This window comes from Bombus fervidus, chromosome 7 (assembly GCF_041682495.2).
Source record: "Bombus fervidus isolate BK054 chromosome 7, iyBomFerv1, whole genome shotgun sequence".
NCBI classification, from domain to species: domain Eukaryota; kingdom Metazoa; phylum Arthropoda; class Insecta; order Hymenoptera; family Apidae; genus Bombus; species Bombus fervidus.
In genome coordinates, this window is record NC_091523.1 from 15,684,751 (window position 1) to 15,709,731 (window position 24,981).

The 24,981-nt window shown below is 30.4% G+C and overlaps 7 protein-coding genes across 12 annotated transcripts; 6 read left to right on the plus strand and 1 right to left on the minus strand.

The window, feature by feature from the left end:
- Positions 1-765: 765 nt before the first annotated feature.
- LOC139988715 (uncharacterized) lies at positions 766-1,945 on the plus strand. 2 transcript variants are annotated; one of them, XM_072006411.1, is made up of 4 exons: positions 766-1,079; positions 1,186-1,282; positions 1,380-1,651; positions 1,728-1,945. In XM_072006411.1, the coding sequence occupies exons 1-4, from the start codon at positions 1,057-1,059 to the stop codon at positions 1,840-1,842; spliced, it is 507 nt and encodes a 168-aa protein (XP_071862512.1). In that variant the 5' UTR covers positions 766-1,056; the 3' UTR covers positions 1,843-1,945. The 2 variants fall into 2 exon arrangements, with proteins under 2 accessions (XP_071862512.1, XP_073967920.1); XM_074111819.1 differs by lacking the exon at positions 766-1,079 and having other exon boundaries at positions 1,111-1,282.
- A 137-nt stretch (positions 1,946-2,082) lies between these two features.
- LOC139988705 (uncharacterized) lies at positions 2,083-5,137 on the plus strand. The gene is made up of 3 exons (XM_072006400.1): positions 2,083-2,480; positions 2,553-4,730; positions 4,841-5,137. The coding sequence occupies exons 1-2, from the start codon at positions 2,217-2,219 to the stop codon at positions 3,474-3,476; spliced, it is 1,188 nt and encodes a 395-aa protein (XP_071862501.1). The 5' UTR covers positions 2,083-2,216; the 3' UTR covers positions 3,477-4,730; positions 4,841-5,137.
- A 1,607-nt stretch (positions 5,138-6,744) lies between these two features.
- On the plus strand, positions 6,745-7,771 carry A4 (apolipophorin-III-like protein). The gene is made up of 2 exons (XM_072006410.1): positions 6,745-7,067; positions 7,258-7,771. The coding sequence occupies exons 1-2, from the start codon at positions 6,798-6,800 to the stop codon at positions 7,567-7,569; spliced, it is 582 nt and encodes a 193-aa protein (XP_071862511.1). The 5' UTR covers positions 6,745-6,797; the 3' UTR covers positions 7,570-7,771.
- Positions 7,772-8,908: 1,137 nt separating this feature from the next.
- LOC139988690 (uncharacterized) lies at positions 8,909-14,847 on the plus strand. Its single transcript, XM_072006376.1, has 9 exons — positions 8,909-9,659; positions 9,810-9,918; positions 10,050-10,376; positions 10,464-10,700; positions 10,781-11,093; positions 11,176-11,477; positions 11,552-12,079; positions 12,155-12,323; positions 12,458-14,847. The coding sequence occupies exons 1-9, from the start codon at positions 9,622-9,624 to the stop codon at positions 12,994-12,996; spliced, it is 2,562 nt and encodes an 853-aa protein (XP_071862477.1). The 5' UTR covers positions 8,909-9,621; the 3' UTR covers positions 12,997-14,847.
- A 317-nt stretch (positions 14,848-15,164) lies between these two features.
- Positions 15,165-17,813, plus strand: LOC139988694 (probable ATP-dependent RNA helicase DDX55 homolog). The gene is made up of 7 exons (XM_072006381.1): positions 15,165-15,386; positions 15,516-15,623; positions 15,723-15,995; positions 16,074-16,432; positions 16,503-16,700; positions 16,774-17,464; positions 17,553-17,813. The coding sequence occupies exons 1-7, from the start codon at positions 15,288-15,290 to the stop codon at positions 17,592-17,594; spliced, it is 1,770 nt and encodes a 589-aa protein (XP_071862482.1). The 5' UTR covers positions 15,165-15,287; the 3' UTR covers positions 17,595-17,813.
- Positions 17,814-17,983: 170 nt separating this feature from the next.
- Tes (testin LIM domain protein) lies at positions 17,984-21,308 on the plus strand. Its single transcript, XM_072006377.1, has 5 exons — positions 17,984-18,247; positions 18,538-18,739; positions 18,812-19,101; positions 19,221-20,657; positions 20,743-21,308. Exons 1-5 carry the CDS (start codon positions 18,182-18,184, stop codon positions 21,103-21,105), a joined length of 2,358 nt encoding a protein of 785 aa, XP_071862478.1. The 5' UTR covers positions 17,984-18,181; the 3' UTR covers positions 21,106-21,308.
- LOC139988698 (uncharacterized) lies at positions 21,055-24,823 on the minus strand. Of its 5 annotated transcripts, none has more exons than XR_011800186.1 (6): positions 24,679-24,823; positions 23,815-24,249; positions 22,992-23,699; positions 22,674-22,926; positions 22,379-22,616; positions 21,055-22,244 (listed from the first exon to the last, which is right to left on the minus strand). XR_011800186.1 is itself a non-coding variant. In XM_072006392.1 (6 exons), exons 2-6 carry the CDS (start codon positions 24,232-24,234, stop codon positions 22,492-22,494), a joined length of 1,437 nt encoding a protein of 478 aa, XP_071862493.1. In that variant the 5' UTR covers positions 24,235-24,249; positions 24,679-24,823; the 3' UTR covers positions 21,055-22,491. The 5 variants fall into 5 exon arrangements, 4 of the variants coding, with proteins under 4 accessions (XP_071862493.1, XP_071862489.1, XP_071862492.1 ...); XM_072006392.1 differs by having other exon boundaries at positions 21,055-22,616; positions 22,992-23,263; positions 23,333-23,699; XM_072006388.1 differs by having other exon boundaries at positions 21,055-22,616.
- Positions 24,824-24,981: the final 158 nt, after the last annotated feature.

Here is a 24,981-nt window from a genome sequence, read left to right on the forward strand (position 1 = left end):
AAAATATGTATATATGGGTTTATTTATAAAAACTATGTATAATATGTATAATGTATATGTAGGTTTTATTTATAAAAGTAATTATATTTTCGAATACTATTTGAAATACTACCTAAGCACAAGACTATTTTTAAATAAATAGTTACGTTATCGATAAATTACAATAATCTGTTAAATTATACATTGTTTTCAACTAATAGTTAGAGGAAGAAAAAAATAAGAATTAGTAATGTCTGCCATGCGTTGCTGTCTACTGAAATTTACAATGTTTCTTCGACTTTCGTGGTTTAAGCCTAAGCGAACCTATCAACACTTCGTGAAACATTCTCTAAAGCTGGGAAGGGAAATCTTTTGGTACGAGCACCATATGGTAGAGCATGATGATTCTTTCGAAGGAAATACTATAATATATGGATACATTTGTACATATTTACACACAACGTATTGCTATTTAAAGCATTAACACAATTTTCTTTAATGACATTTTCTTTTAATTTTATTTATCCATTCCCATATTTATGTTTACCATGATTAATAGAATTAAATTATAATGTAACTAAATCAACGTAATTGTAAGTTAAATCATGATCAATTACATTAATCAAATACAATTGGCGTGGAATTCACTACAATATAATTATAATAATACACCAACATTTATAAAATAAAAAAAAATATACAGAGGTTCTGATATTCGCTATTCAAGGTTTCTCAGAAACGATAGAACATTTGTAATCTTTTTAATTTACAAATAATATACTTTGATAATGGCGTGCTATACTTTTGCATATTGATTGATATAAGGCAGTAATATTTAAAATTCTTAGGGAACGGTACGTGTGTTTCATTCGCGGTTTCATAAACATGTCTGTAGCTTATAGCTTCCGCAAGTACAGAATTGTTTACTGCCTCTTATTAAAGCACGTGCGAAGGTTGCGAAAATTTAAAGTAAAATGCAAAAATTTGTTCGTTATGAAGAACACATACTTAGAAATCGCGTAACGTAATACGTATATCCGTTAATCTGATCATAAACCGGAAGAGGAATTGTTTTTAATGAACATATGTATATTAAGAACGTGAGATCGTAGCTGCAATTTAATTGTATTAAAAATTTAGGTAGGATATCGTCATGTATTCAGGAATGATAATCTGGATTTCCACCGTTGCTTATTTATTTTGCAGTTTGAAAAGCTGTTATAGTCTGGATTGCAATGGCGCTAAAATAGTGACTTACGGTGAACCTTGCGTTAAGGCTCGCCGACTCCCTTTTCAGATCCAGGTGCAATTAATTAATTAATTAATAGAAATTTATTTTGTAATTTCAGCAAAGAATATCTATCATATCATCTTGCAATAAATAATAAAAATAATTTCAGAGACCTAAATCGTGTTCCAAAGAGGAAAAGGCACCTGTGTCGTTGAATTTTAAAGTAGTTACCGATATGTATACTCAGCCTCGTCATATTGAATATCCAATTTCAGTCGACATGCCGACTACTACTTCGTCACCATCAGAAAAGCTTAGAATGAAAGATACTTTACGTGGAGAAGTTTATACGTACAATACTTACGTTCCTCCCGCTGGTAATCCTTCACCACCTTCAAAGAATTATAACTTTCAAGTTGAAAATCCAATTACAGCAAACGAGTGAGTATCCTAATCGTAATTTCATCCTGATCGTCCAAATTTTTTAAAAAACATAAAGCGAGATAAACTTTTTCAGCGTTACATCTGACGATGAATGCGAAACCACAGTTAAACGACTGAAAGGACTTCAATCCCGAATTGACCGAATACTCGTTCCTGCGTGTGAAGTTTCATCGTTATCGTGTTCATAAATTTTGATACCATGAAATTAATATAAAACAGATAAAGTAATGCAATAAAATACAATAACAACACTAAGGTACAAAAGCGTTAAAATAAATTTGATATGATAAATTATGTTTTTCCTTATCCATTTCACTTGACATTTGTCGTGAAATGCGCGTAAGTAATCACTGAAGAACTAAATACGTGCTTTTTTTTTATTTCTTGAATATATATGTATACGTAAGGTTACACTTTCATCAATGATATCTCATTTAATCATCTTAACTTTTGAAACTGCGCACCGTGTGCGTGCGATTTACTAAAATAAGATATCAATCGTCTGAATATATGAAGCCGCCTTCATCGGCCAAAACCAGTGAGTGCATTCTTGATTGGAAGAATGAAGAACAAGTGCTCGCGTGTCTTTTTGTCGTACGTGGTATTATGTACCGCGACATTTATTGCTGCTAGTGAAAATCAAACTGTCATAACAACAGCAATTAGGAACAGAATACGTAATCCTTTATCTGAATTACTCCAGGATGACTTACCTATTGTCTTACAATCTTTGCAATTATATACAACGTCGGCAGAGAAGGAAATTTTTAATAGAGAGGATAGAGGTAGCCGAAAGATAAAAAATGAAGTGGCAGAAGATGATCTGGTGATTTTTTATTTCGTATTTTTCGTTTTGTATCGTTAGAACAATTTATCAATAAAAATTAAACATTTTTAGAAGCTTACAGATAACTCAAAGAAGTTGTCAAAGCGTGAAGTAACAGATTCATTGACTTGGGAGTTTTCTAAAACTAAATTCGAGCATTCAGAATCTTCTCCACAGGATCCATTAGAGAGTCATTCCTGTGAGACAGAGGCTGCAGGCCATGGTCACAGACATAAAGTTGGAATTATTGTTCATGAATATTTTTGTGAACTGAACAAGTTCTTTCATTACGTTGTAGACGCTGGGCAAAGTTTAAAGCCTGAATCTCCGTTGATTCACTTACTGAACATAACTGAAGATGCAATTTTATTTACTGGACTTGAAGATCTACCTGAGTTAATAGAAATCGGAGTAACGCGCCTTGAAGCAATTTTAAAACACCCCGAGAAATTAGAAACGCTATTGAATATTATAAGAAAATCTTTTCGTATCGTTACTCCTATTTTGAAAAGCGTAATTAGGTTGAAAGATTGCACTATAAAGTTTGTCGCTCATATTCAAGATCTTTCTAATTATTTTAAACTTGATTATGAATATATTGCTGGTATTTTAAAAGAATTTGAGAACAAAGTTTTTACCTTCATCAATACCGCATTAAGTTTCATTCATGGATGCATATTAAATCCTATAGAAGAAACAGCAAATTTATTTACAAAGGCAATCGTGTGGCTGGAAACGACAATCAGTTATTTGATAGATTACGTTCAACAAAAATTCTATCGGCATTTATCACTTTTGGAAGAAGCTATTGATATTTTACAAGCATTGTATAACGGATATACTGCTTCTGGGTTTTCGAAAACTTTAAATATACTGTTACAAGTTCTGGGATTGTGTAAAAGTCCTACAACAAGTGAAGGAAGTTTGCCAATTGCTGCTTCTTCTCAAATGTCACAAAGCAGTATTTCAGGATTACTTTCGAATGAAAAGAATTAATTATTCATCATTTTTTATATCAGTAATTACAATTCGTTTATCAATTTCTACATGTAATTTATAATTGAAAATTGTAATATCCTGTCGAATTCTAATCTCTGCTACAAATTTAGTATCTACTTACTTGTATTTTTCATATTATTTATTATAATTTAGTATATTATAGTGATTCATAATGACGATCAGAATATGTCTCTTTTAGGATCTACATTCCTTTCGTTAATTAGAATAATTTTCGAATTCTTATCTTCGTCGCAATTAACTTTTTCTCATGACTGTTAAAAAATGTTTCAAATTTAATAATTTATTATACTTACTATATGTAGCAACTGCATGTATATATATATATATTAAAATTGTTTATTCGCGTAAGTGCTGAAATAAAGATATTACGTATTAAAAATATTATTCGAATCGCATTCTCTACCGCTATTGCGCATAATTTTGTTTATACTAAAGAACTTTCGAGTTTCCAAGGGTCGACAAAAATTCCATATTGACGAGATATTCCTTATTTTGTACTCGATCCTTGAAAGATTATTCTTATTTTTGTAAATCCAACCATACAAACAGAAAACCAGATACGTAAAAGCAAGAAAAATAATAGTTTTACCAATAGCGAAATAAAACTCAAGCAATTTAAAGAGTAACTCTGCGAACACTTTTTATACAAATATATTTACTTATATTGCATTAGTTGATTTCAATTACGATGTAAAACATGATGACTACCTAATGTGTTTATCGCTAGGATGCATCATTAACTTGGCAAAGTATACAAAAACAATACTTTTTAAAAGATCCAGGAAATGGAAATACGTTGATTACACAATTTCCGCAAAACGTAGATAAAGCGTAGTGAAAAACGCAAATCATGACGTAGCATGGAATAATTACTTGATTTCATGAAAAGTGGCCACTCGGTCGAAGAGCTGTTCATTTTGTTTCAGTAGAGCGAAGAAGAGCAACGTGTGCGAGTCGTGTCGCTTAGCTGACGATAAAGAAATTGAGAATAACTTAGAAGTATAGAGGCTTAAGTGGTTATTAGCGTGATCTTTGATCTTAATTCGTTTTATCGTAGTAACAAACCTCGCACGAAGCTTTCAAAGCAGTTTACTACCGTCTCTCTAATAGAAACTGTCACATTCTTTTGACCAATAGTCCTGACAGAAAAGAACAAAGATCGATTACATTATGGCTCGATATCTCTTCTTATTCGTTTTTCTGTTTGTCTGCCTAGTTTATGTGTTACAGGTAGGTAAAATATTTTCTTAAAAAATTAAATTGAATGTAATTAAATTTGGTTAATGGTTCGTAACTGAAGATTCTTATAATTCATTTCGGTAATTTATATTAATATCTAGGCTACTCCAGTACCCGAAGATACACCACAATCAAATCCACAAACTCAAAGTGCTCTTGACGATCTAACGAACAGAGCGAAGAAGATATTCGATGATGCGAAAGGAGCATTTGAAAATGCGGATTTTAATGGCGCCTTAGAGAAAGCGAGATCAGCTATTGGACAGGCTACTGACAATTTTCGAAAAGAGATAGAGAAACTTACAAATAATAAGCGTAAATAATCGTTCGATCAAATTGTTGTTCATAACTAACGTTTCTCTACTATGGATTTATAAATCAGTACAATTACCTTTTTTTAATAAAAAGGTCCAACAATTTTCTAACGTTTCTTTATTAATATTGTATTTTCATTCGCAAATAACAGATTGCATCATTCTTGTTAAATTTGTAATATGTATAAGTACTTATGTATAAAGATCTTTTAAAAACAACGTTAATTTTAACGCAAGTATTAAAATAAAAAATAGTATTTACGCAACCAATACATAAATAAGGCGTGCTTTAATGAATCCATGATTTTCCATGATATCATTATGTATCATTGAACATAAATTTTGAAAATAAAATAAAAAAGATAAGTATGTATATCTAATCGTCAATTCACTTTCGTTGCATTCTCTCATCCTTTAAAAATATCACTGTTAAAAAGTTATTAACGCTTAAAATTATATAACTTCGAACGTCCTATATGTAGAAAGAATTATATCAACACCATGAAATATCGTTACATAAACTTTTCCTGTCCTCATAATACCACCGATAAGGTCATGCGTCCCATCAGTACATAACACATTGAAACCGAAAATATATGTAAATTATATATTCAAATAAACGTGATAATCTACATTTATTATCAATCATTATCAGTTGATATGTACATCATCGTGTACATTTTGATACAGAATAAATATCAAACGAAGTTTAGAATGAAAATCGGGTGAAAGTGTACGAATGTGTTGCAAATAATAGAATCAAAATGGTCATAGGTCAAGGCTTCTATTGACCGACAGTACACATATAGATAACCAGCTGTTCCATATGGACTTTGAAGGAATGATTCCGTAGCATCAATAGTACACATGCAACAGAAGAATCAACAGTGCATCGATAGAAATTTTTCCACAAGACCTTGTCCTCTTGACGTAACTTCCTATGAATGCATCTTATACATATTTAACAGCAAACTTCAAAGATCAAAAATGTGATTAAGTAACTGCTTGGTAGAGGAGCTACTCTTTCTTGAAATATTTTTAAATATCAAATTCCTGAACATAGTATTTATGTTCGTGATAATAATGGTTGGAAGAAGATATATAAGCTAATATAAATGTAAATTTGGTAGTTTTGATATTTTTGTGAATTTCAATCCTATTTAATTGCTAAGATAATGTAATATCTCCGCAGAGAGAAATGCAATGCCTTGAAATTCATGAAACTTCGTTCTTATCTTGAACTTTAACTCGAGAATATCAATATAAAATCGACTATCGGAGAGAAAAAGAAAAAATATATAATCACTTATCATAACTTAACGAATATATCGCAACATTTACTTAACCATGTTCTTATTTGATGAAGAAAAAACAAAATTAAATTGAATTATTCATCCCAATCTTACGCACCAATGCTATAAAATATTTATTCATAAACATGTATTAACCTATTTTCAAATAGTATCTTTAGTAAATATTAAGTTGTAATCAAATTCTTCTCGTTATTATCTTTTGAATAAATAATTGAAAAACTGAATGAAATTAAAAGTTAACGAGAAGAATCCTCAAGACTTTCTTTTGAAAGCGTCTAAAGAGGAATGTTAAAATCACAATTCATCATCGTTTTAATGAGATAATTGGCTTGCCCTCGTGCACCCTTGATAAGAATCGCCTATAAAAGTAGTAGCTCGTGTAGCCAGCACATCAGTTACTTTCTAGTTGATTTACAGTGAATCTAAGAAAAATGAAAACCATTTTGACGATCATCTTCGCTATTGCACTGGTCTCGGAAGCTAAAGTTGCTCCGTCCAGTACAACCAATTCTCAAGGATCTCCTGAAGTTCAATTGACCGAACTTATAAACCAGGCTCAAACGAACATCAACAATTTAGCCAAACAAATTCAGGAACAATGGAATATCCCCGATCAAGAGACTATTGTAAAAACTGTCAAGGAACAGAGCACCAACTTCATTACCAATATCCAAAGTTACATGAAAAACATTACTGAAGAGGTAATAATTAACTATTTAGTTAACTGAACTTGATTTAATATGTTTAGAAACTTAGTTTCTATGAAACAATATTTTTTAATTGTATCATTTTGAGAAATACAAGGATATAAAAAAAGTAAATAAAATTTGTGGCTTAGGCTTACAAAAAAAAAGTGTAATAAGAATTCAAATATTGTTTACGTTTATTTAGGTCAAGACTAAGACCCCTGAATTGGAAAGACTATGGGACGGCGTTAAGGTCAAGCTTAACAAAGTCGTTGAAGATATTAACAGCGGAATTCCGAACGCTCAGCAACAAGTCAATGAATTACAAACTAAATTCCAAGAAGGAGTTCAAACTGTACTCAAGGAATCTGACAAAGCTGCTAAATCTCTGGGCCAACATTCTGGAAAAATCCAGGAAGATCTCGCGAAATTCACGAAACAGGCTGTTGACATTGCCGTGGAAGCAACGCAAAATCTAAACAATCAACTTCAGGCCGCCGCAGCTCAGAAAAGCTGAACAATCAAATTTCCTCAGGCTTGAAAATGTATTAACTACATGAAGAAAGAGAAGAAGTTCAACAAAATTTTTCAATAATCAACTCTGTGAAAAATATATATTCTTACAATTTCGCTACAGATAGGTTTATTTTTGTTCATTCTCAATTATTTTGTATTATATATTGTAAGTTAAATACAGGCAAGCTAATAAGTTAAATTAATTGAAATTTCGTCATTCTTCCATTCTACCGTTTCATCAATTAATATTTTGACGAGTATAATAATAATAATAATAATAATAATAATAATAATAATAATAATAATAATAATAATAATAATATATATGTATGAATGTAAAAAGAACAAAAATGTATGTATCATTCAACCAACTTTTGAAAGGATACGACGATCGATTGTGACATAATGATTGTGCTTACAGAAGAAATTGCTTAATCATTTGAAATAATGCATTGCTTAATATTAAACATATAAACCATTTATTTAACGTCAGCAAATACCATCCGATGAAAAATATATGGATAAGAGAAATAAATTCATCAAGAGACTGGCATATATTAAATAACTGTAAGAACGTTAACTAAGTAGATTGCATTGAGAATACAATCTCATTCACTTTTTGTTCATCGACATTTTTAGTACTATTGATCTCTGATACTATTTTTGTACATATAATTACACATATAATTGATTTGGAAAAAATGAAAACGTCCTTATTACTTCTTTTTGCAATATTTTTGGTAAGTAACACTATACCTTGATTATAAATTATTCAGAGGTGTATATCGTTATTGAATTGTTCACTAGATGATGATGATGAGTACAGAGAAAATATTTGCGAGGGAACAAAGTGCCTCATCAGAACTTTCAAATGCCTTATCGAGCCGTTCAACTGACCGTACTGATAGAGAGAAAAAGATAAATAAGGGATTTGAATGGATGATTCAAGGCGTACATATCTTGGGTCAAATGGATGATTTCATTTCCGATAGAACGAAGAATATTATTCGAAAATTGCACACAGTTTATAACGAAAATCAGAGATGAGAAAAATAGAGATGCGTATGGACAAGTTGATCGAAGTTTAAATTGAAATTATTAAATATATAACATATCAAATTTTTTTAAACCGACTGAAATATAAATATGTTATAGAATATTTTGAAAAATATAATTCAAATTAAAAGTTTTCGAATAATCTTCAATAACAAAATCCTTCCTAAATATATATGGATTACTATAAATAATAATTAAAACTGCATTTTCACCAGAAAAGGAAATTTCAATGAAAATAGGTTCTTTAAGAAAGAGCATTGCGAATGATCTTTGTCAGAATTTGCAATAATTTCTCACTAGGTGGCGACTGTATTTGACAGTCACCGGGATCAGGTTGATCAGGCGACTTGTGCTAAGTTTTATCGTTTACCACATGTTGATTAATTAAATAGAAATACAATTTCGTGGCCGAAATCATTATTTGGGGCTACCGTTGTTCGTTTCTTAACTCCGTCAACGCAAAAATTCCATAAAGGTGATTTCCTGCGTAAAGAGAACGGAGTTACGTCACGCACTAGCAAGATATCGTGTGTCGAGTAGACTGTATTCCCCCGTACCTCTCTTCGAATACAAAGTGTTCCTGCTTTCTTTGCTTACACTCTTGTGTCTGTCAAAATCCGAAAGTCACGCACGCGCTAGACTTTCGCGAACGAGTGTTTAGATAACCATTGGAGCATAACCTATAAACGATTGTAATTCGAAAACCGATCGTGAATGTTGGTAGTTGTTGCAGCTAATATCTCCTGTCAATCATTTTGGGGTCGAAAAATATTTGAAATTGAAATTTTAAATATCTAACAAGGAGTTCGTTAAAGGAGAAAAAAATCGTTAATACCTCCCTGCGTTGGGATATTCGATCGAAAATATTTTTTAACGTTAAGTAGTCACCGGGAAATTAGTCAAAATTCCGGTCCCCACTAGGAAACGAGAAGGTCCGCAACAAACCGGCGGCAGAATTCCACCAACCACTGGCGAAGAATCCTCGTCGAGTGGCAAAATGAATAGCAAAAGAAAGAATCGTTCAAACACAAACAGGTACCTTTTTCTTTTGTTTCATTATATATCTTCCATATCCTTCTTTACCCCTTTCAAACTGAATAAATTTTAAATGTTCAACTACTAAACTTTTTCGTTTCTTGATATTTAAAGACAATATTGGCTTTATAAATATGATTTTATTTTTAGATCACCACGTGCTCGTGGTCCACAAGAAAGATGTGTTGCTGCTGAAGGGGTATATAATAATGCCCATTTTATGCATGCCGTAACCAGTCATGTTGGCAATATTGTACAGGTAATAGAGTTATTTGATAAGAATAAGCAAAGACAATATTTTTTTCTGACTTTCTTCATTAATAAAACATATAAAATATAAATTTTGTAAGCTCTTTTCATATTTATTGTAATATATTTGTATTATCGCAGATTCAAACATTAAATGGTTCAACGTATGAAGGTATTTTTCGCACTTTCTCAAGCCAATTTGATGTTGTCTTAGAAATGGCACATCGTGTGGAAGGTACAGGAAAATTCAGTGTAGAAAGTGTAGTAGAGAAATTAATTTTTAAACCACAAGATATTATTACTATGTCTGCCAAGGACGTTGATTTAGATTATGCTATACGTGATTCGTTTAGAACAGACAATGCTATTAGTAAATATAATGGTGTAGTTGGTGAGAAAGAATTGGAACCTTGGGATGCTCCTCCTGCTACTATGAATGGAGATGACTTAAAATTGGATGGTACAACAGTAAGTACATAATATTTATAATAATAGAAAGAATTTAAATACATACATAAGTAATGTATTCATGTATACATATAAAATTAACTTTAGAATGGATGGGATGCTAATGATATGTTTCGCAAAAATGAACAAAAGTATGGTGTTCAAACAACATATGAACCAACTTTGGCTGCTTATACGTTACCGCTTCAGAGAAAAGATACAAAAGATTACAAAGAACAAGAACAAAAGGCTGCAGAAATTGCAAATGAAATAGAGTCACAACCAAATTACAAAGCAAGATTAGAGCTGGAAAATGGTGATGAAGAAGAAAGATTTGCAGCTGTGGTGCAGTTTCTTGCTACTGTTATACTTATATTTAAAAAGTGTGGAATTATTTATCTTCTATTAATTTTACATAATTTTAGGTGAGACCTACTGAAGGTAAATATATTCCACCTCCACTGAAGAAGAAAAATGGAAATAGTGCAAAGCTGATGAGATCTAGTGAACCACCGCCTTCGCCAGGGCCTGCAACCGCTAATAAAAATGTCTTTAATCAACAATCTCCGTCCAACGTAAATGTGAACATTCCTCCAAATTCGAATCTTCCTATTGGAATGCAAAGTGCTCATCCTTCGGTACAACATCCAGTATCAATAAACCTGGGACTAGTGGTTGCATATAACAACCCTCCACCACCATTTGTGCCTACACCAGCAACACAACCACCACCACCAGGTACTAATTACATTCATAACAATAAAATATAGAAACATAAAAATAATTCGTACATTTCTTTTAAACAAATTTATATTTATAGTACCTGTGATTCAACAATCACAACCGCAATCTCAGGCAACATCTGTACCACAAGTCAGTTTTTCACCGCAGCAACAACAGACCTCATCGTCCAAAATAAATACAGAAAAGCGTGAACGGCCCGGCAGACAACAAGTGTATCAAGCAGATAAGGCACCACCAGCACCATTCCCACAAACGAATGTTACCACTCCTCATCAACAGCAGCAGTCATCGCATCAACAGCATGGTCAATTACAACAACAAAATTCTGTTGAAGGACAACGGTGTGAGATAGTTCCCCATAAATCAGATCACAGAAAAGTAATACTTTTTCTATAAATTATATTTAAGCTACTTTATGTATACAAAATTATGGAACATATATATCGTTAAAGGTACCAACACCACGTAGTAGAGAAGAACAACATTCAGAATTGAGGCAATTTGCATCAGAGTTCAAATTAGCAGAAACACCAGCACAAGATACACCACCTGTTACCAGAAAGCAACAACAACACCAACATCAGCAAGATACTCATTCTTCACCTCAAATTACTCAGACACATCATCAATCATCGCATCAGCACACAACGTCACAATCGTCGCAACAGCAACCGCAACAACAACAACAGCAACAGCATCCAAACCCTCCACAACAGCAGCAACAACAACAGCAATCACATCAAAATCAAACTGTTCCAGAAGAAACTGTGGTCACTAGTAAACCACCACCAGGTCCATTACCATTGCGATCTACAAGCCCTCCTCAATCACAACAACAACAACAAACTTCTACAAACACTCCCCCTGTAACCCAAGCCCCACAAGAAGCTACTGCCGATAAAATAACGACGGCTTTCAAAAAATCAACATTAAATCCAAATGCTAAAGAATTTAATCCAAATACTAAAGCTTTCACCCCGGTAAGCTACCACTCATTACATTAGAAATTAGCGATAATGTAATATTGAATTATAATATAAATATTATACTTTCAGCGATCTCCAAGTACACCAACACCAAGTAGACCACACACACCACAAACACCTCAATATACTGGAGCAACTATGCCTACGACTGTAGTCATGCCAGCATATGTAATGACTAGCCAACCACCAACTGCGTTCAGTCAGCCACCGAATCAACCTGTGACAAGGTTCCGGAAGGGTCAGTATCTAGGTATCTGTATCTTATTTCCAATATTCTATTTATTAATAAATGTTTTACATTCAATTTTTTTCCAAAAACATAGATCTCTTCCATATTAATGATAAAATTGCATGTTATTCTGCTTATTTCAGTACCAGTAATGCATGCGCAACATCGTGCTCAAGATATAGCCTCTCAGATGCAAGTAGTAGCGGCAACTGGACAGCCTTTAATGGCACCAGCACCTCTACATCCACCATTCCAGGTGCCTTATGCTGGTCAACCAGCATATCAACAGATGGTACGCATGGTTCAGGCACCACCACCACCACCACATATGGCAACACCTTATCATCATCACGACTCACCAGGACCACAGGCTCCTGGTATTCAGTACATGGGTCCACATACACACCCACACCCTCATGTTGCTCAACAACCACCAAGTCAAACCCCTTCTCCAGCTAATCCTAATCCACCACACACACCAGGCACTTACAATCCTCCTGGTACTCCACAACCCACATATCCTCCACCACCTCCTCAAGGCCATGCTCCAAGTTATCCAATAATGTGTCCTATACTTCCTCCTCATATACCGATACCACCGCAGCACATGCAATACCTACCGCCGCAACCACCTCCAGGAGCGCAGCAAACTATACCAGTGATTTTGCCGCACAATCAGTAGCTGCAATCAGAAATGGATAAAAGAAAAAGGAGCTACTAGTATTCTGCAGAGGTAGAATAAAGTTTATAAATTTAAGTTACTTTCATGATGGCGTTAGGCACTTAAAATGACTTTCTTGCTTGTTCTATGCGTCGATATATCTATAAGCAATTTTATAAGTTTCACTCTTCTTTTTTTTCTCTGTTAATAATAGCAATATCATTCCAAACTCAAAACAAAAACAGTATGCGTTTTATTTAATTCAGATAATAATCAGGCACTTTTACAATAAAGAAAAATTTATAAAACAGTAATAACCTAAAATGAAGTGTTGATCATCTTGAAAGTGACTTTGAAGTGGGTTAGTTAATTACAGAGGACCCACAATGACATTTAGTCCCTCAAATTGTATTTAAATCTTAATAATATGAGACAGATTTCAGTATACAATTTACCACGGTGTACTACTATATTATTAATTTAAATGTTACAACAAAAAGCAAACATAATCTTTGAGATTGATTTATAGAAATATATGAAATGTAAAAGGATAATTGGCCAACAAACAATTTCAAAATTGTATTGGTAGGTGGTGCCTATGCATTATATTAGAAAATGAAAGAAACGAGGGACTGTGACTATAAAATACTGCAAGAAATATTAAAATTAAAGAAATTTCACTTTTAATTATCATAGCTCACACTACTTTGTAAACATTCATTAAACCAAAATTCAACCTGTATGGTTGATACAGAGAGCTATTCAATAGTCTGGTGGTGAACGTATCTTCGGAGATTTAAGTACTCAAAAACGGAGTAATTGTGAAGATCACGCGAGTAAAACTTTTTTTACACAAAGTAATTATTGGTATAATGTAAAAAATAGAACATATGACATATTTTTCTGCTCGCGCTTTCGTATTTGATATCTTGCTGCAGTGGATAAGAAGCACAGGAACAGGTCGATATAATTCTTCAAAATTTCGTCAAATTGCGTTTAATTGTACAAAATTAAATGACATGATATTGAAATAATTGAAGTCAACTTTCAAATTTTGCGATTTGTTGATGACGGATTTTGTTATGAGATGCTAATACATAAGATCCTCAAGGCAAAGAATAAATCTAATTAGAAAAAATGTATAAGAGAAAAAGGATCTGACAAGTAACGTTTAAAACGACCCGACAGACGATCCTGTCGTAAAATAAAAACCATCTGCATATATAAAGAGGTACAAATGTATTAGTTTTTGTTTAATGATTTAAAATATAAAATTTCAATATCCTTTTTTTATGCACTAACATGTTTACAGTAATATTTATCGATCTTATATTCATATTAAAATAGATAAAAGCCAAAGTAGATAAAAGTAGTAGAAATAGATTTAAAAATGATACAAGGAACATTGCATTGATTACATTCAATTTTTAAATTAAATTTTCTTTTTCTCAAGCTTAATTTAGATAAGTATTATGTAATCTATGTAATGTCTTTATAAATGAGCATTACTTTTTATTATAGATAACATGAATTATAAATTAAAGAAAGTATTGAAGAAATTTTCAAAAAGGTAACAATATTTTATTGTCCACTAGATTGAAGAATTTATTGCGTCGAATATCTAAAATTGTTATAACAATTAAATATATTGTGTACCTCTTGTGTATAAACAAATACTGTCAGATAGTATGGCATTGAAAAAAACAAATTGAATTACGGCCTTAGACCTAGTCGTGTACATAAAAGAAATAAAGGCAAGGACGATCCTTATCTGAGAGATAGTTGAATGTGTGGCATCGTTAGACACAAATTTTATATGGAAGAGATTTAAAAAAAAAAACATCAAAATAAACTCAATACGTTAAAAGCCAATTTGTACATGATGGTTTATTTATTTTTAACTTCCTATAAAATGTTTTAAGATCTAAATTTTAATCACGAAAACTTATGAAATACATTTTATTTATATCTCTTTCCTTTTATAGTTACATTTTACATTTAATTTAATATAAAGTTTCCACATCTCACAGTAAACACATTTCAAAAATATTAAATATATGCTAAAATTAAAAGTTGATTTATATAAATGATATTTGAAAAATCTACGATAAGGTTATTAAGGTATTCTATATGTAGTGATATGAACAATATGTACGTATAAATCTACTAGTAGTAGTCTACTACTTAGTAGTAATGGCATGTTCAACATAACCTATAAAACTGTATTAAATTATGTTTGAAAAAAAGTAACGTTAAAATTATATATTTTTTAATTTTTTAACTTACTTTAACTTAAAATTGTACAATTCATAATGAAAACACAAAATTGGAAAGAATTAGAGTTGCCTTTAAGTGATTCTGTATTAAAAACCATTGAAAAGTTGAACTTTCCTTATATGACACCCGTGCAGGTAAATTATAGCAATGAAAATTATAAAGTTATGAAAAATTTTAGATTTGAATCCTTTGATAAAATAATATTTATAGTTTAAAATAATTACAAATTTTGTAAATTTGAATTTTTTTTAAATTATATACAGGCAGCTTCCATACCATTACTACTAAAAGGAAAAGATGTTGCTGCAGAAGCAGTAACAGGGAGTGGAAAAACAATTGCGTTTTTAGTTCCACTCTTAGAGATATTGCAGGTATCATATGAAATCTACAACCTGTGATTATTTTTATTTAATACATATTTATATATTTTGGATAAAAAGATAATCATTATTTACTTAAATTTAAAACAGAAAAGAAATGAGAAATGGAAACCTATAGAAATTGGAGCAATAATAATCAGTCCTACAAGAGAATTGGCTATCCAAATAAATGAAGTTTTGCAAAAGTTTCTGGACCATATACCAGATTTAAAACAAGTATTACTTGTTGGTGGTACAACAATTGCAGAAGATGCAGATAGACTTAAGGCAGGAGCAAATATCATTGTGGCCACACCTGGTCGATTAGAAGATATGTTGTCTAATTGTAAAAGTATAAACTTGACAGCATATGTAAAATCTTTGGTAACTAACATTTAAATATAAAATATGTTTTTATAGTAATATTTTGTTTAAATTAATTATTAGCAATGTTACTTATAGGAAGTACTGATCTTAGATGAAGCTGACAGACTATTAGATCTAGGTTTTTCTGCAACGTTAGATACAATATTATCTTATTTACCACGTCTCAGAAGAACAGGTTTATTTTCTGCAACTCAAACAAAGGAATTGCAGCAGTTAATAAGAGCTGGACTTAGAAACCCAGCTCTGATAACTGTTAAAGAAAAACCAAATATTTCTACACCTTCAAATTTAATAAATAATTATGTCATTGTAAATGCTGAATATAAATTATCTGTAATGATAGATTTTATTCAGCGTAAAGGGACTAATTTAAAATATATGATTTTTTTATCTACTTGTGCTTGTGTTGATTATTTTAGTCATGTTACACAAACGTAAGTTATATCATAAACAATTTAGGTACATTTCTGTCAAGCTACATCTTATAACGTGTTTTGGTTTTAGAATGTTGCCGACTATTCAAGTATTTGCAATTCATGGCAAAATGAAAAACAAGCGGTACAAAGTATTCAACGATTTTCGATCTATTGAAAGTGGGATTTTAATTTGTACAGATGTAATGGCTCGTGGTATTGACATTTCGGAAGTTGATTGGGTATTACAATATGATCCTCCATGTTCAGCAAGTAGTTTTGTTCATAGGTAAGAGTAGATCTAACTTTAAAATTTCTTATTATTTATAATTTTGTTGTAACTTGCTAATCATTTGCTCTAGATGTGGTAGAACTGCTAGAATAGGTAATGAAGGAAATGCATTGTTATTTCTCTTAGAAACAGAAGATGCATACGTAGATTTTATTAAAAGAAATCAAAAAGTAGATCTACAGCAAATAGTTTTGGAGCCATCCATTGTTTCATACAAAAAGTGTTTATTATGTATGAGAAATTTACAAAAACAAGATCGTTCTCTTTTTGACAAGGCCAACAGAGCATTTGTATCATATGTCCAGGCATACAATAAGCATGAATGTAATTTAATATTAAGATTGAAAGATATTGATCTAGGAAAGCTTGCAATGGGTTTTGGGTTATTACGAATGCCTCGTATGCCAGAACTTAAAGGAAAAGATTTGTCAAATTTTCAAGAAGAAGATACTGATATCAATTCAATTACATATTCAGACAAACAAAAAGAAAAAAGTCGTTTAGAAAAATTAAAGATTTTTCGAGACACCGGAGTATGGCCTAAGGTACAGAAACGTAAATGTAAACAAACTGAACCATGGTCTGAAAATAAAAAAAAGAAAATGGAAAAGCAAGAAAACCGTAAAAAAAGGAAAGAGAAAAAAATGAAGCAAAAGATGTCAGAGAACTCAACAAAAAAGCGAAAAAGAAAAATAAATGAACAAGATATCAAAGATTTAGCAAAAGACATAGCATTAATTAAAAAGTTAAAAAAGAAAAAGGTACATTTAATATAATTTTTGAAATGAAAATTTCTATAAAAAAATAAATGCTCATATATATATTTTTAAACAAGAGTAATTATTTCAGATTTCACAAGAAGAATTTGATACTGCTTTTGGAACTGATTGAAAAATTTAATGAATATAGCAGAAGGTAAACAATACGTGCTGAAGTTATATTGAAATGAGCCTTTTTTGTATATATTCAGTATACAGATAAAGAAGCATGTATATATTATAGAATTCTTCAAACCATTTGTATTATTTTCATGTATAGTTTATTTATTGATAGTACTACTCAAATTATAACAAATCTTCTCTGTTAAAATAAGTATATTTTAATTTTCTTTATAATAAAAATTTTTTATAAAAATGAAGAAAATAATTTATACCAAATATTACATATGTTAGATAAATAAAAAATATTGATATATATCTTTTCCTACATAGTAAGATAACACTGAACTCTGAATTGAATATGTGAAGTATTCTGAGTATTGTGAAAATGTATGATATATAGTGTATGTATATGTGAAATCTTTTTGAAGGAAGATTTCATTATGTGAGTGGGCCCCACTTATCGAGTATAGTAGAAGGGGGGACATAAGCACTGCTTTAATGTGGCATAGTGATGAGTCACACGTTTGTGCAAGTGTCAACTGGGTGTAACAAATATAATTTCAATTTTTATAATAAAAGATAAGAAATTAATTAGAAATGAACGATACAGATGTAAATGATCGTCCGAAATGGTTGCTAGAATTGGAAAATCGGAAAAGAAAAGTGAGAATTTAAAGAAGCGATTTTAGAGTATACTCAGAGATATATTTTTTTCGTTTTTCTTTGTAATATGATATCTGTTTACATTTATTATTCATTTTATTATTATTTATATATAATTCAAAACAATTTAATCATTAAGTACATTTAGTAAACTAAAAATAATATACAACCGTAGAAAATTTTATTTGAATTTATCAGTTATAATGACCTATAATTTTTAATCCTCTAGAGGTTATTAATAAAATTAATTGCTTTTGAAATTTCTAAATCATTGTAATCATTTTATTCAGCCTCGATTAGCACATGAGGCTGGGGCAGGAGCACCTTGTGTTCTTTGTAAAGCTGCGTGTCCAGGTTTGGATTTACATTTTTGGAGAAAAATTTGTAAAAATTGTAAATGCAGTAAAGATGATCATGATGTTGATGATGACGATTTTCCACAATTTGATTTGTTGTTTGGGACCTCAAGAAAATATAAGAAAAAATCAATATGTAAATACCAGTAAATTAAGATAATATACACAATCTATATACAATATAATACCTTTTTATTAAATTTTTTAGTATTACATATAAACGGTGGAAAAGAACATGCAGAAGAAGCATTTGAATGGGTGCCACCAGATACAACAAAAGAACTTGCTGTAGACTATATGAAAGCCTTACCTATGGAAAAATTACCCATTAAGGGATCACCTGGTGCAGCTCTGAGGAGACAATTATTACAAAAACAGTTACCTCTTCATGACATAGATTATAAAACTTGTGATAAGTTAAGTGATCAAGAGAAAAAACAATTTGAGAGGTATTTAGAAAACATAAAAAAATATGTAGGACAAGGAACAGTGACAAAGGTAAAATATTATTATACATTAGAAATTTAATTACCAATTAAATTTGATTATATGTAAATTAAATCTAATAATATATTTATTTATTTATTAATATATTATATATATATTATTTACTATAGATATTAAGTGCTCGTCCATTTGATGGATCATTAATAACACCTGTAAATGCAACAGATCTGCAACATCATAGTCCACAAAATAAACTTAATGTGCCACCAAGCTTTGTTCATTTGCGTACACCAAGCAGTTTTGCTCCAAAAAGTTCACCTAAGAAGAATTTATATGAAAATTTAAATGTACATAACTTTTCTACTCCTTTAGATGCAAGTAACAGCAGTAATATTAAGAATATTCCAATTTTTGAAAAATATAATATAATCAATAAAGATGATGAAATTAATAAAAGTAATAGTCAAGATATTGCAAAAGATGTGCCAACAACTGAAAACTTGAAGTATTTAAATGATGCAGCAGTCACAAATGTTAATTCTGAAGTAACATCACTTAGTACTCCATCAGGATATCACAAAGAAGTATACAAAGATGTACTAAAAAATCCATCCACCTCTCTGATACATTCAAAACCAATAAATGATAATGTTGATATTGTAGAAGCTCTATTAGCAGATGCTTTGCTACCACCTAGTACAGTGCATGCAAATGATATAGTTAGAAGTACACTAGACGAAAAGGGTCTAATGTACATACGCGAAAAGCTCACAAATAAGTATAGTAATCAAGAAAATCAAGGGCATGTACTATCTAATATTCCCAATTTCACAAGAAGTTTAGATTCAAACAACTCACTATGTAGAAACACTGCTTTTGGATTACAAAATGAAAATATTCCGACAAATAAAGGAGCTGATAAAACAGTTACTATTAGTAGTGTAAAATATCCTGGAATGTTAATTCCATCAAAGGATAAACTTCAAAAAGTAAAAAAGGATATTCATAATTCTGGACCAATAAAAACAGAAATGGAAATAATGAAAACCAATTCAAACTTAGTTAAATCTGATCCTTTGTATTCTACAGGTTTCAACATAGAAAATCTAACAGAAAGTAAATCACAAACTCCTTCAAAAGCAGTGGAAAATTCATTTCCTTCACCAGCGTCATCATCACAAACATATCCACAGATCTTTGATATTAATAATTATCAAGCAACAGTAAATAGTTTTACAACACCATCCACCACCCTTCATTCCGAGAAATTGGAAAATCAGATTTTTCCTTATGAAACTAATTCTATGGCAAAACAATTGGAACACCATGTTCCAAATATAACACATCTTAAGAGTGTCATGGAGGAATTAACAATAGATTCTAAATCACAAAAATGCCATAAATGCGAAGAAGGGTTCCATGTTGGTGATGTTGCAGTAATTACGGACAAAGCTAAAAATGCAGTATGGCATCCAGGGTGTTTCATGTGTAGTATGTGTAATGAATTATTAGTAGATTTAGTATACTTTTATTATAAAAACAAATTATACTGTGGCAGAGATTTAGCAACACTTTTAGGAATTCCTAGATGTTTTGCTTGTGATGAGGTATGTACAACATACTTAAAAAGGTTTCCAAAAATTTCATCTCTACTTCATAATAATAAATTTTATATTATCTTATATTTTTCAGCTTATTTTTGTGCGGGAGTATACTGTCGCAGAAGGACATAATTATCACGTAAAACATTTTTGCTGTTGGGATTGTGATGTTCCATTGGCTGGGAAACAGTACATCACAGAAAATGATCGTCCATTATGTCTCTTGTGTTATCAAAAAACATATGCAAAAACGTGCAACATGTGTGAGAAAGTAATTGCAGCAGATCAACAAGGTGTTGCTGTTAAAGATTTGAATTTTCATGCAACAGAAGCGTGTTTCCGTTGTTATATTTGTAATAAAAACTTGTTAAATGGCAGATTCGCAGTTAAAGAGAAAAAGATATTTTGTAGTAAGGAATGTATTTCAAACTTTTTACATCCACAAATTAAATAACTAATCAGGAAATATTACTTTATATTATACTATTTTTAATAATCTAGCATCTTTTTTTAATATTATGTGTTATTTGTTATAAAATACAGTGCATTATGTAGCTTTAATTTGTTGTACATATTGTCAGTATGAAATGTACATCATATTGAAAAACAGACATTGTACACAATCATGTTTATAAAAATATATATTTTTACTAAGTATCTAAATCATTTTTTCAACAAATATTCGTTATATACGTACATTTATATTACATTTTAAGTCATTATACAATTTATTATAAAAGATAATATATAAAACAATTTGATCTTTATCTTATTTTAGTCATTACTTTTATGTTAGAATATTTTATTACTGAAGCTCTATAATAACTTTTGCGAATGAATTAATAAAATAAGTATAATTTTAACTGTTTTCAGAAAAAAGATATGTGCATTCAGAAATATCTTATAGTATTCTATCAAATTATGACTTACCAATCTTCAAGAGAATTTTAAGCAAATATAAATTATATATAAAATTATGCATATTGTATTATATTTTATATAAAGTTTAATCCAGAAATATTAATTAATTTTCTATATATAACTAGAGCTCTACAAGCAATATATTTATTAAAAGCTTTAAATGTTTTTATAAACTCCTAGATAGTAAGGAATGCTATTCTATTATTTTGATTTCTTATTCTGCACAATTTCATGAAAAAATTAATTTTAATTCATCAAAAATTAATTAAACATATCCCAAAGACATAAATCAATTTGAAATATACAAATCATTTACATTCTAAGTTTAAAGGCAGATCTGTTATAAAATCTTTTACATCATAATAAATAATTCTTATAATAATTTTTATGTGTGTTTTTTTTACTGCAATATCTCAATCTCGTAATCTCAATATATCTTTTGATATCAAATTCATTGATTACCAGCTTTTTCTGAATATGTAATATGTATGTGTTTGCACAATTTTTTTTTAAGAAAATAAATATGATATATATACTTACCACAGAAGGTAAGTAAACAAATAATATTGATGTTTTATAAATTTCTTTAACCCTTTGCCCTACAATTTAAGTTCCAACAGCGCGTACCGTAACCATCGGCAGGGTCGGTCAGACGTCGAGCCCTTTCACGATCTGTCTGAGCGTTCGAAGTTGTACAAGATACAACTAATTTTATGTTAAAAGATATTTGATAAATAATTACTACCAATTGATCATTGAACAAGATTTTTGAGGATATCTTTCTAATATTTTTCAAGAAAATATACCTGCACGTCCGAATGCGGCCAAGAAAAAGAAATGTTTGTTGCATGTAGCACGAAGGACATACCACGAGTCTAACTCGACGTTGTAGGTTAAAGGGTTAAAAGTTCATAACTCTTCATTCTGAATCACTGTCAACAACAGTTAAAACTCTTTTAAATGTACTGCGTGCTTCACGATGTTTTGTAGGAGTTTCTGGTGGTTTTGTTGATTCCTTATTTCTCTGAGCACGTGTAACACGTCCTGAAATTTTTTATTATTAAGATATTTATTTCTTATAGATTCTATAATGTAACAAACCTTCTGAAATAATATTGCTAGTATTTAACTCGGCAACATCCTTAAGGCTTTCATTTTTTTCTTTGGCTCTTTTACATTTTTCTACGGTTGGTCTGCCATTAATTCCATTTTTTGCTAATAACTCTCTAAGACACCTTACTTTAGCAGCATTTGATTTACAACTAGCCCAAAGATCATTATAAGACTTTACATGTATTCCAGCAAGTCTAATATATTTTTTTAACAACTGTATTTTTCTGTCATCTTCAGGTTTCTAGAAGAATATAAAACATATTTTTGAAAACATAGAATATGATGCAGAAACATTATTAAACTTACTTTGGTTTTACTTGTTTCATTTTGAGAATCATCTTCACTGTCACTTTCATTTTCACTTTTGCTTTTCACAGATTTTCTATCAGATGTATTCTCTTCTGACTTTAGATCCTCTGTTATATTAGAATTTTCATCTTCACCATCCACATTTTCAATGGGTTTCTTAACTTTCTTTCTCGCTCTACCTCCCCCCTTTTTTGATTCTGTGGCTGATTTTGTAAATTTTTTATTTGCTCCTGCTTTCTTGAGTTTCTTCTTAGTTTTTGGACTATAATCTTCATCGGAAATATCATCATTATTTTCTTCAGAGTCAGTATTTTTTGTTTTGCTGAAAGAAGTCCTACCTCTTTTTTTCTCTTTCTTTCCAGTTTGTTTAGGTTTAATTTCAAGCATCTCTTGTGAATCTGATTTATCTGCTTCAGAAGAACTAACATCAAGTTCTGAATCATTAGGTTTTGCTTTTACAATTATGGTTTTTGGCTTAAGTTGTTTATCTTTTCCACTTTCACTTTCAGAAGAACTTGAAGATTCTTTATCACTAGCACATTCTACAGAAAGTTCCAAACCTTCCACTACTTCAGCATCTTCAATTTGGAATTTTTTATTTTTCCTTTTTGATTTAACATTATCTTCTTCTTCCACTTCTGTCTTTTCTTCTACTGTTGCATTATTTGTATTAAAATTTGATATAGTTTCTATGTGTATGTTTCCCTGTCCCAAAAAAATGAATGCAAACTATTAAAAAATGTAATATTTTGAATACTAATATGTATATCGTTTAGCATTACTTGTAGACTAAAATTTAAATACATAATTTATACATTACCTGTTGCTTTACATCTGTTAAAATATTAGACTCATTTTCTTTTTTATTTGCAATATCATTAGTAATTGATATTTCATTATTTTTAATATCAGATACTCCAACATGTGATTCTTTTGTAGATTCATTTTTATTTTCCTCCGAAACTAAGTTAATTTTGTCCTTCTTATCATCAATATCTATATTCTTTGAATTTTTTTTTACTTCTTCAGCAGTACCATTTGCTTCTGAAATATTTTCAGATATTTTTTCATCAATAGATATACATAGTTTCTTAGAAGGTAAATCTAATTTTTCATCCTCTGAGGTTTCTTCGCGTAACCTTTTCTGCCTAAGTTCAGTTGTGTCTACAGGATTATCAGAAATTTTTGAAGGTGGTATTTCATCCTGTGTTTCTTTGTCACTTTGGTCAGATTCAATCATTATTTATAAATTTATCTAGAATGAAAATTTTGTATATACATATAAATTGAACGAGAGTAGAAAATATAAAAATAATAGAAATTAGAGAACATTATTTCTTTATAACAAATAAATTAAAAATTTACTTTATTTGATAATAAGGTTTGGTGGCAGCTGATTTAATTACATGAAAGTTTGTTTAAATAACTGTTTTCGTTTAAAACCTCCTTACTTATAATTTGTTTTGTTTTGATATTATCAAACATTTAACGACATTATTTAGTATGTGTAGACGATAAAACATTAATAATTGTAAATAATTGTTAATAGATTAATATCAAAAAATCATAAAGTATTAACAACTTTTTCTATAGAACCTTTTAACATAAAATATTTTACGTTCTAACACGTCAACGTCAAAACAGGAAAAATAACTGAACTAACAATAAATAGTACTTAACTTACAATGTCAAAATAACCAAGATATATTCAATTGATTGTTTTTAAGCGATAACCGTAACGTTTGCGCGGCAAAATCTACGCGGTAACTACGTAGTCGCTATTGATTGGTTAAATTATGTACAATATAGTACTGTAATGCTTTCGCATGAACTTGGCTTTATGTTTAACAATATCGATGTGTAAATTAGGAGCGAAATTTGAAATCGCCCAATCACGAAATAAAAATAACATCTATATTTTGTGCAGCGTATGAACGTCATAGGTTTGTGATCCAATGAGTCGAGCTTGGAAAGATAAATAAAACTA

Coding starts and splice junctions, on each gene's coding strand:
- LOC139988690 (XM_072006376.1), top strand. CDS start 9,622: ATGAATAGCAAAAGAAAGAATCGTTCAAACACAAACAG. Junction 11,094..11,175: donor AACACAACCACCACCACCAG/GTACTAATTACA, acceptor TTATATTTATAG/TACCTGTGATTCAACAATCA. Junction 12,324..12,457: donor TGTGACAAGGTTCCGGAAGG/GTCAGTATCTAG, acceptor TGCTTATTTCAG/TACCAGTAATGCATGCGCAA.
- LOC139988705 (XM_072006400.1), top strand. CDS start 2,217: ATGAAGAACAAGTGCTCGCGTGTCTTTTTGTCGTACGTGGTATTATGT. Junction 2,481..2,552: donor AAGTGGCAGAAGATGATCTG/GTGATTTTTTAT, acceptor AAACATTTTTAG/AAGCTTACAGATAACTCAAA.
- LOC139988698 (XM_072006388.1), bottom strand. CDS start 24,234: ATGATTGAATCTGACCAAAGTGACAAAGAAACACAGGATGAAATACCA. Junction 23,700..23,814: donor TAACAGATGTAAAGCAACAG/GTAATGTATAAA, acceptor TTTTTGGGACAG/GGAAACATACACATAGAAAC. Junction 22,927..22,991: donor ATGAAACAAGTAAAACCAAA/GTAAGTTTAATA, acceptor ATATTCTTCTAG/AAACCTGAAGATGACAGAAA.
- LOC139988715 (XM_074111819.1), top strand. CDS start 1,133: ATGTATTCAGGAATGATAATCTGGATTTCCACCGTTGCTTATTTATTT. Junction 1,283..1,379: donor GACTCCCTTTTCAGATCCAG/GTGCAATTAATT, acceptor AAATAATTTCAG/AGACCTAAATCGTGTTCCAA. Junction 1,652..1,727: donor AATCCAATTACAGCAAACGA/GTGAGTATCCTA, acceptor AAACTTTTTCAG/CGTTACATCTGACGATGAAT.
- A4 (XM_072006410.1), top strand. CDS start 6,798: ATGAAAACCATTTTGACGATCATCTTCGCTATTGCACTGGTCTCGGAA. Junction 7,068..7,257: donor TGAAAAACATTACTGAAGAG/GTAATAATTAAC, acceptor ACGTTTATTTAG/GTCAAGACTAAGACCCCTGA.
- LOC139988694 (XM_072006381.1), top strand. CDS start 15,288: ATGAAAACACAAAATTGGAAAGAATTAGAGTTGCCTTTAAGTGATTCT. Junction 16,433..16,502: donor TTTAGTCATGTTACACAAAC/GTAAGTTATATC, acceptor TTTTGGTTTTAG/AATGTTGCCGACTATTCAAG. Junction 17,465..17,552: donor AAAAGTTAAAAAAGAAAAAG/GTACATTTAATA, acceptor TAATTATTTCAG/ATTTCACAAGAAGAATTTGA.
- Tes (XM_072006377.1), top strand. CDS start 18,182: ATGAACGATACAGATGTAAATGATCGTCCGAAATGGTTGCTAGAATTG. Junction 18,248..18,537: donor TGGAAAATCGGAAAAGAAAA/GTGAGAATTTAA, acceptor CATTTTATTCAG/CCTCGATTAGCACATGAGGC. Junction 19,102..19,220: donor GACAAGGAACAGTGACAAAG/GTAAAATATTAT, acceptor TATTTACTATAG/ATATTAAGTGCTCGTCCATT.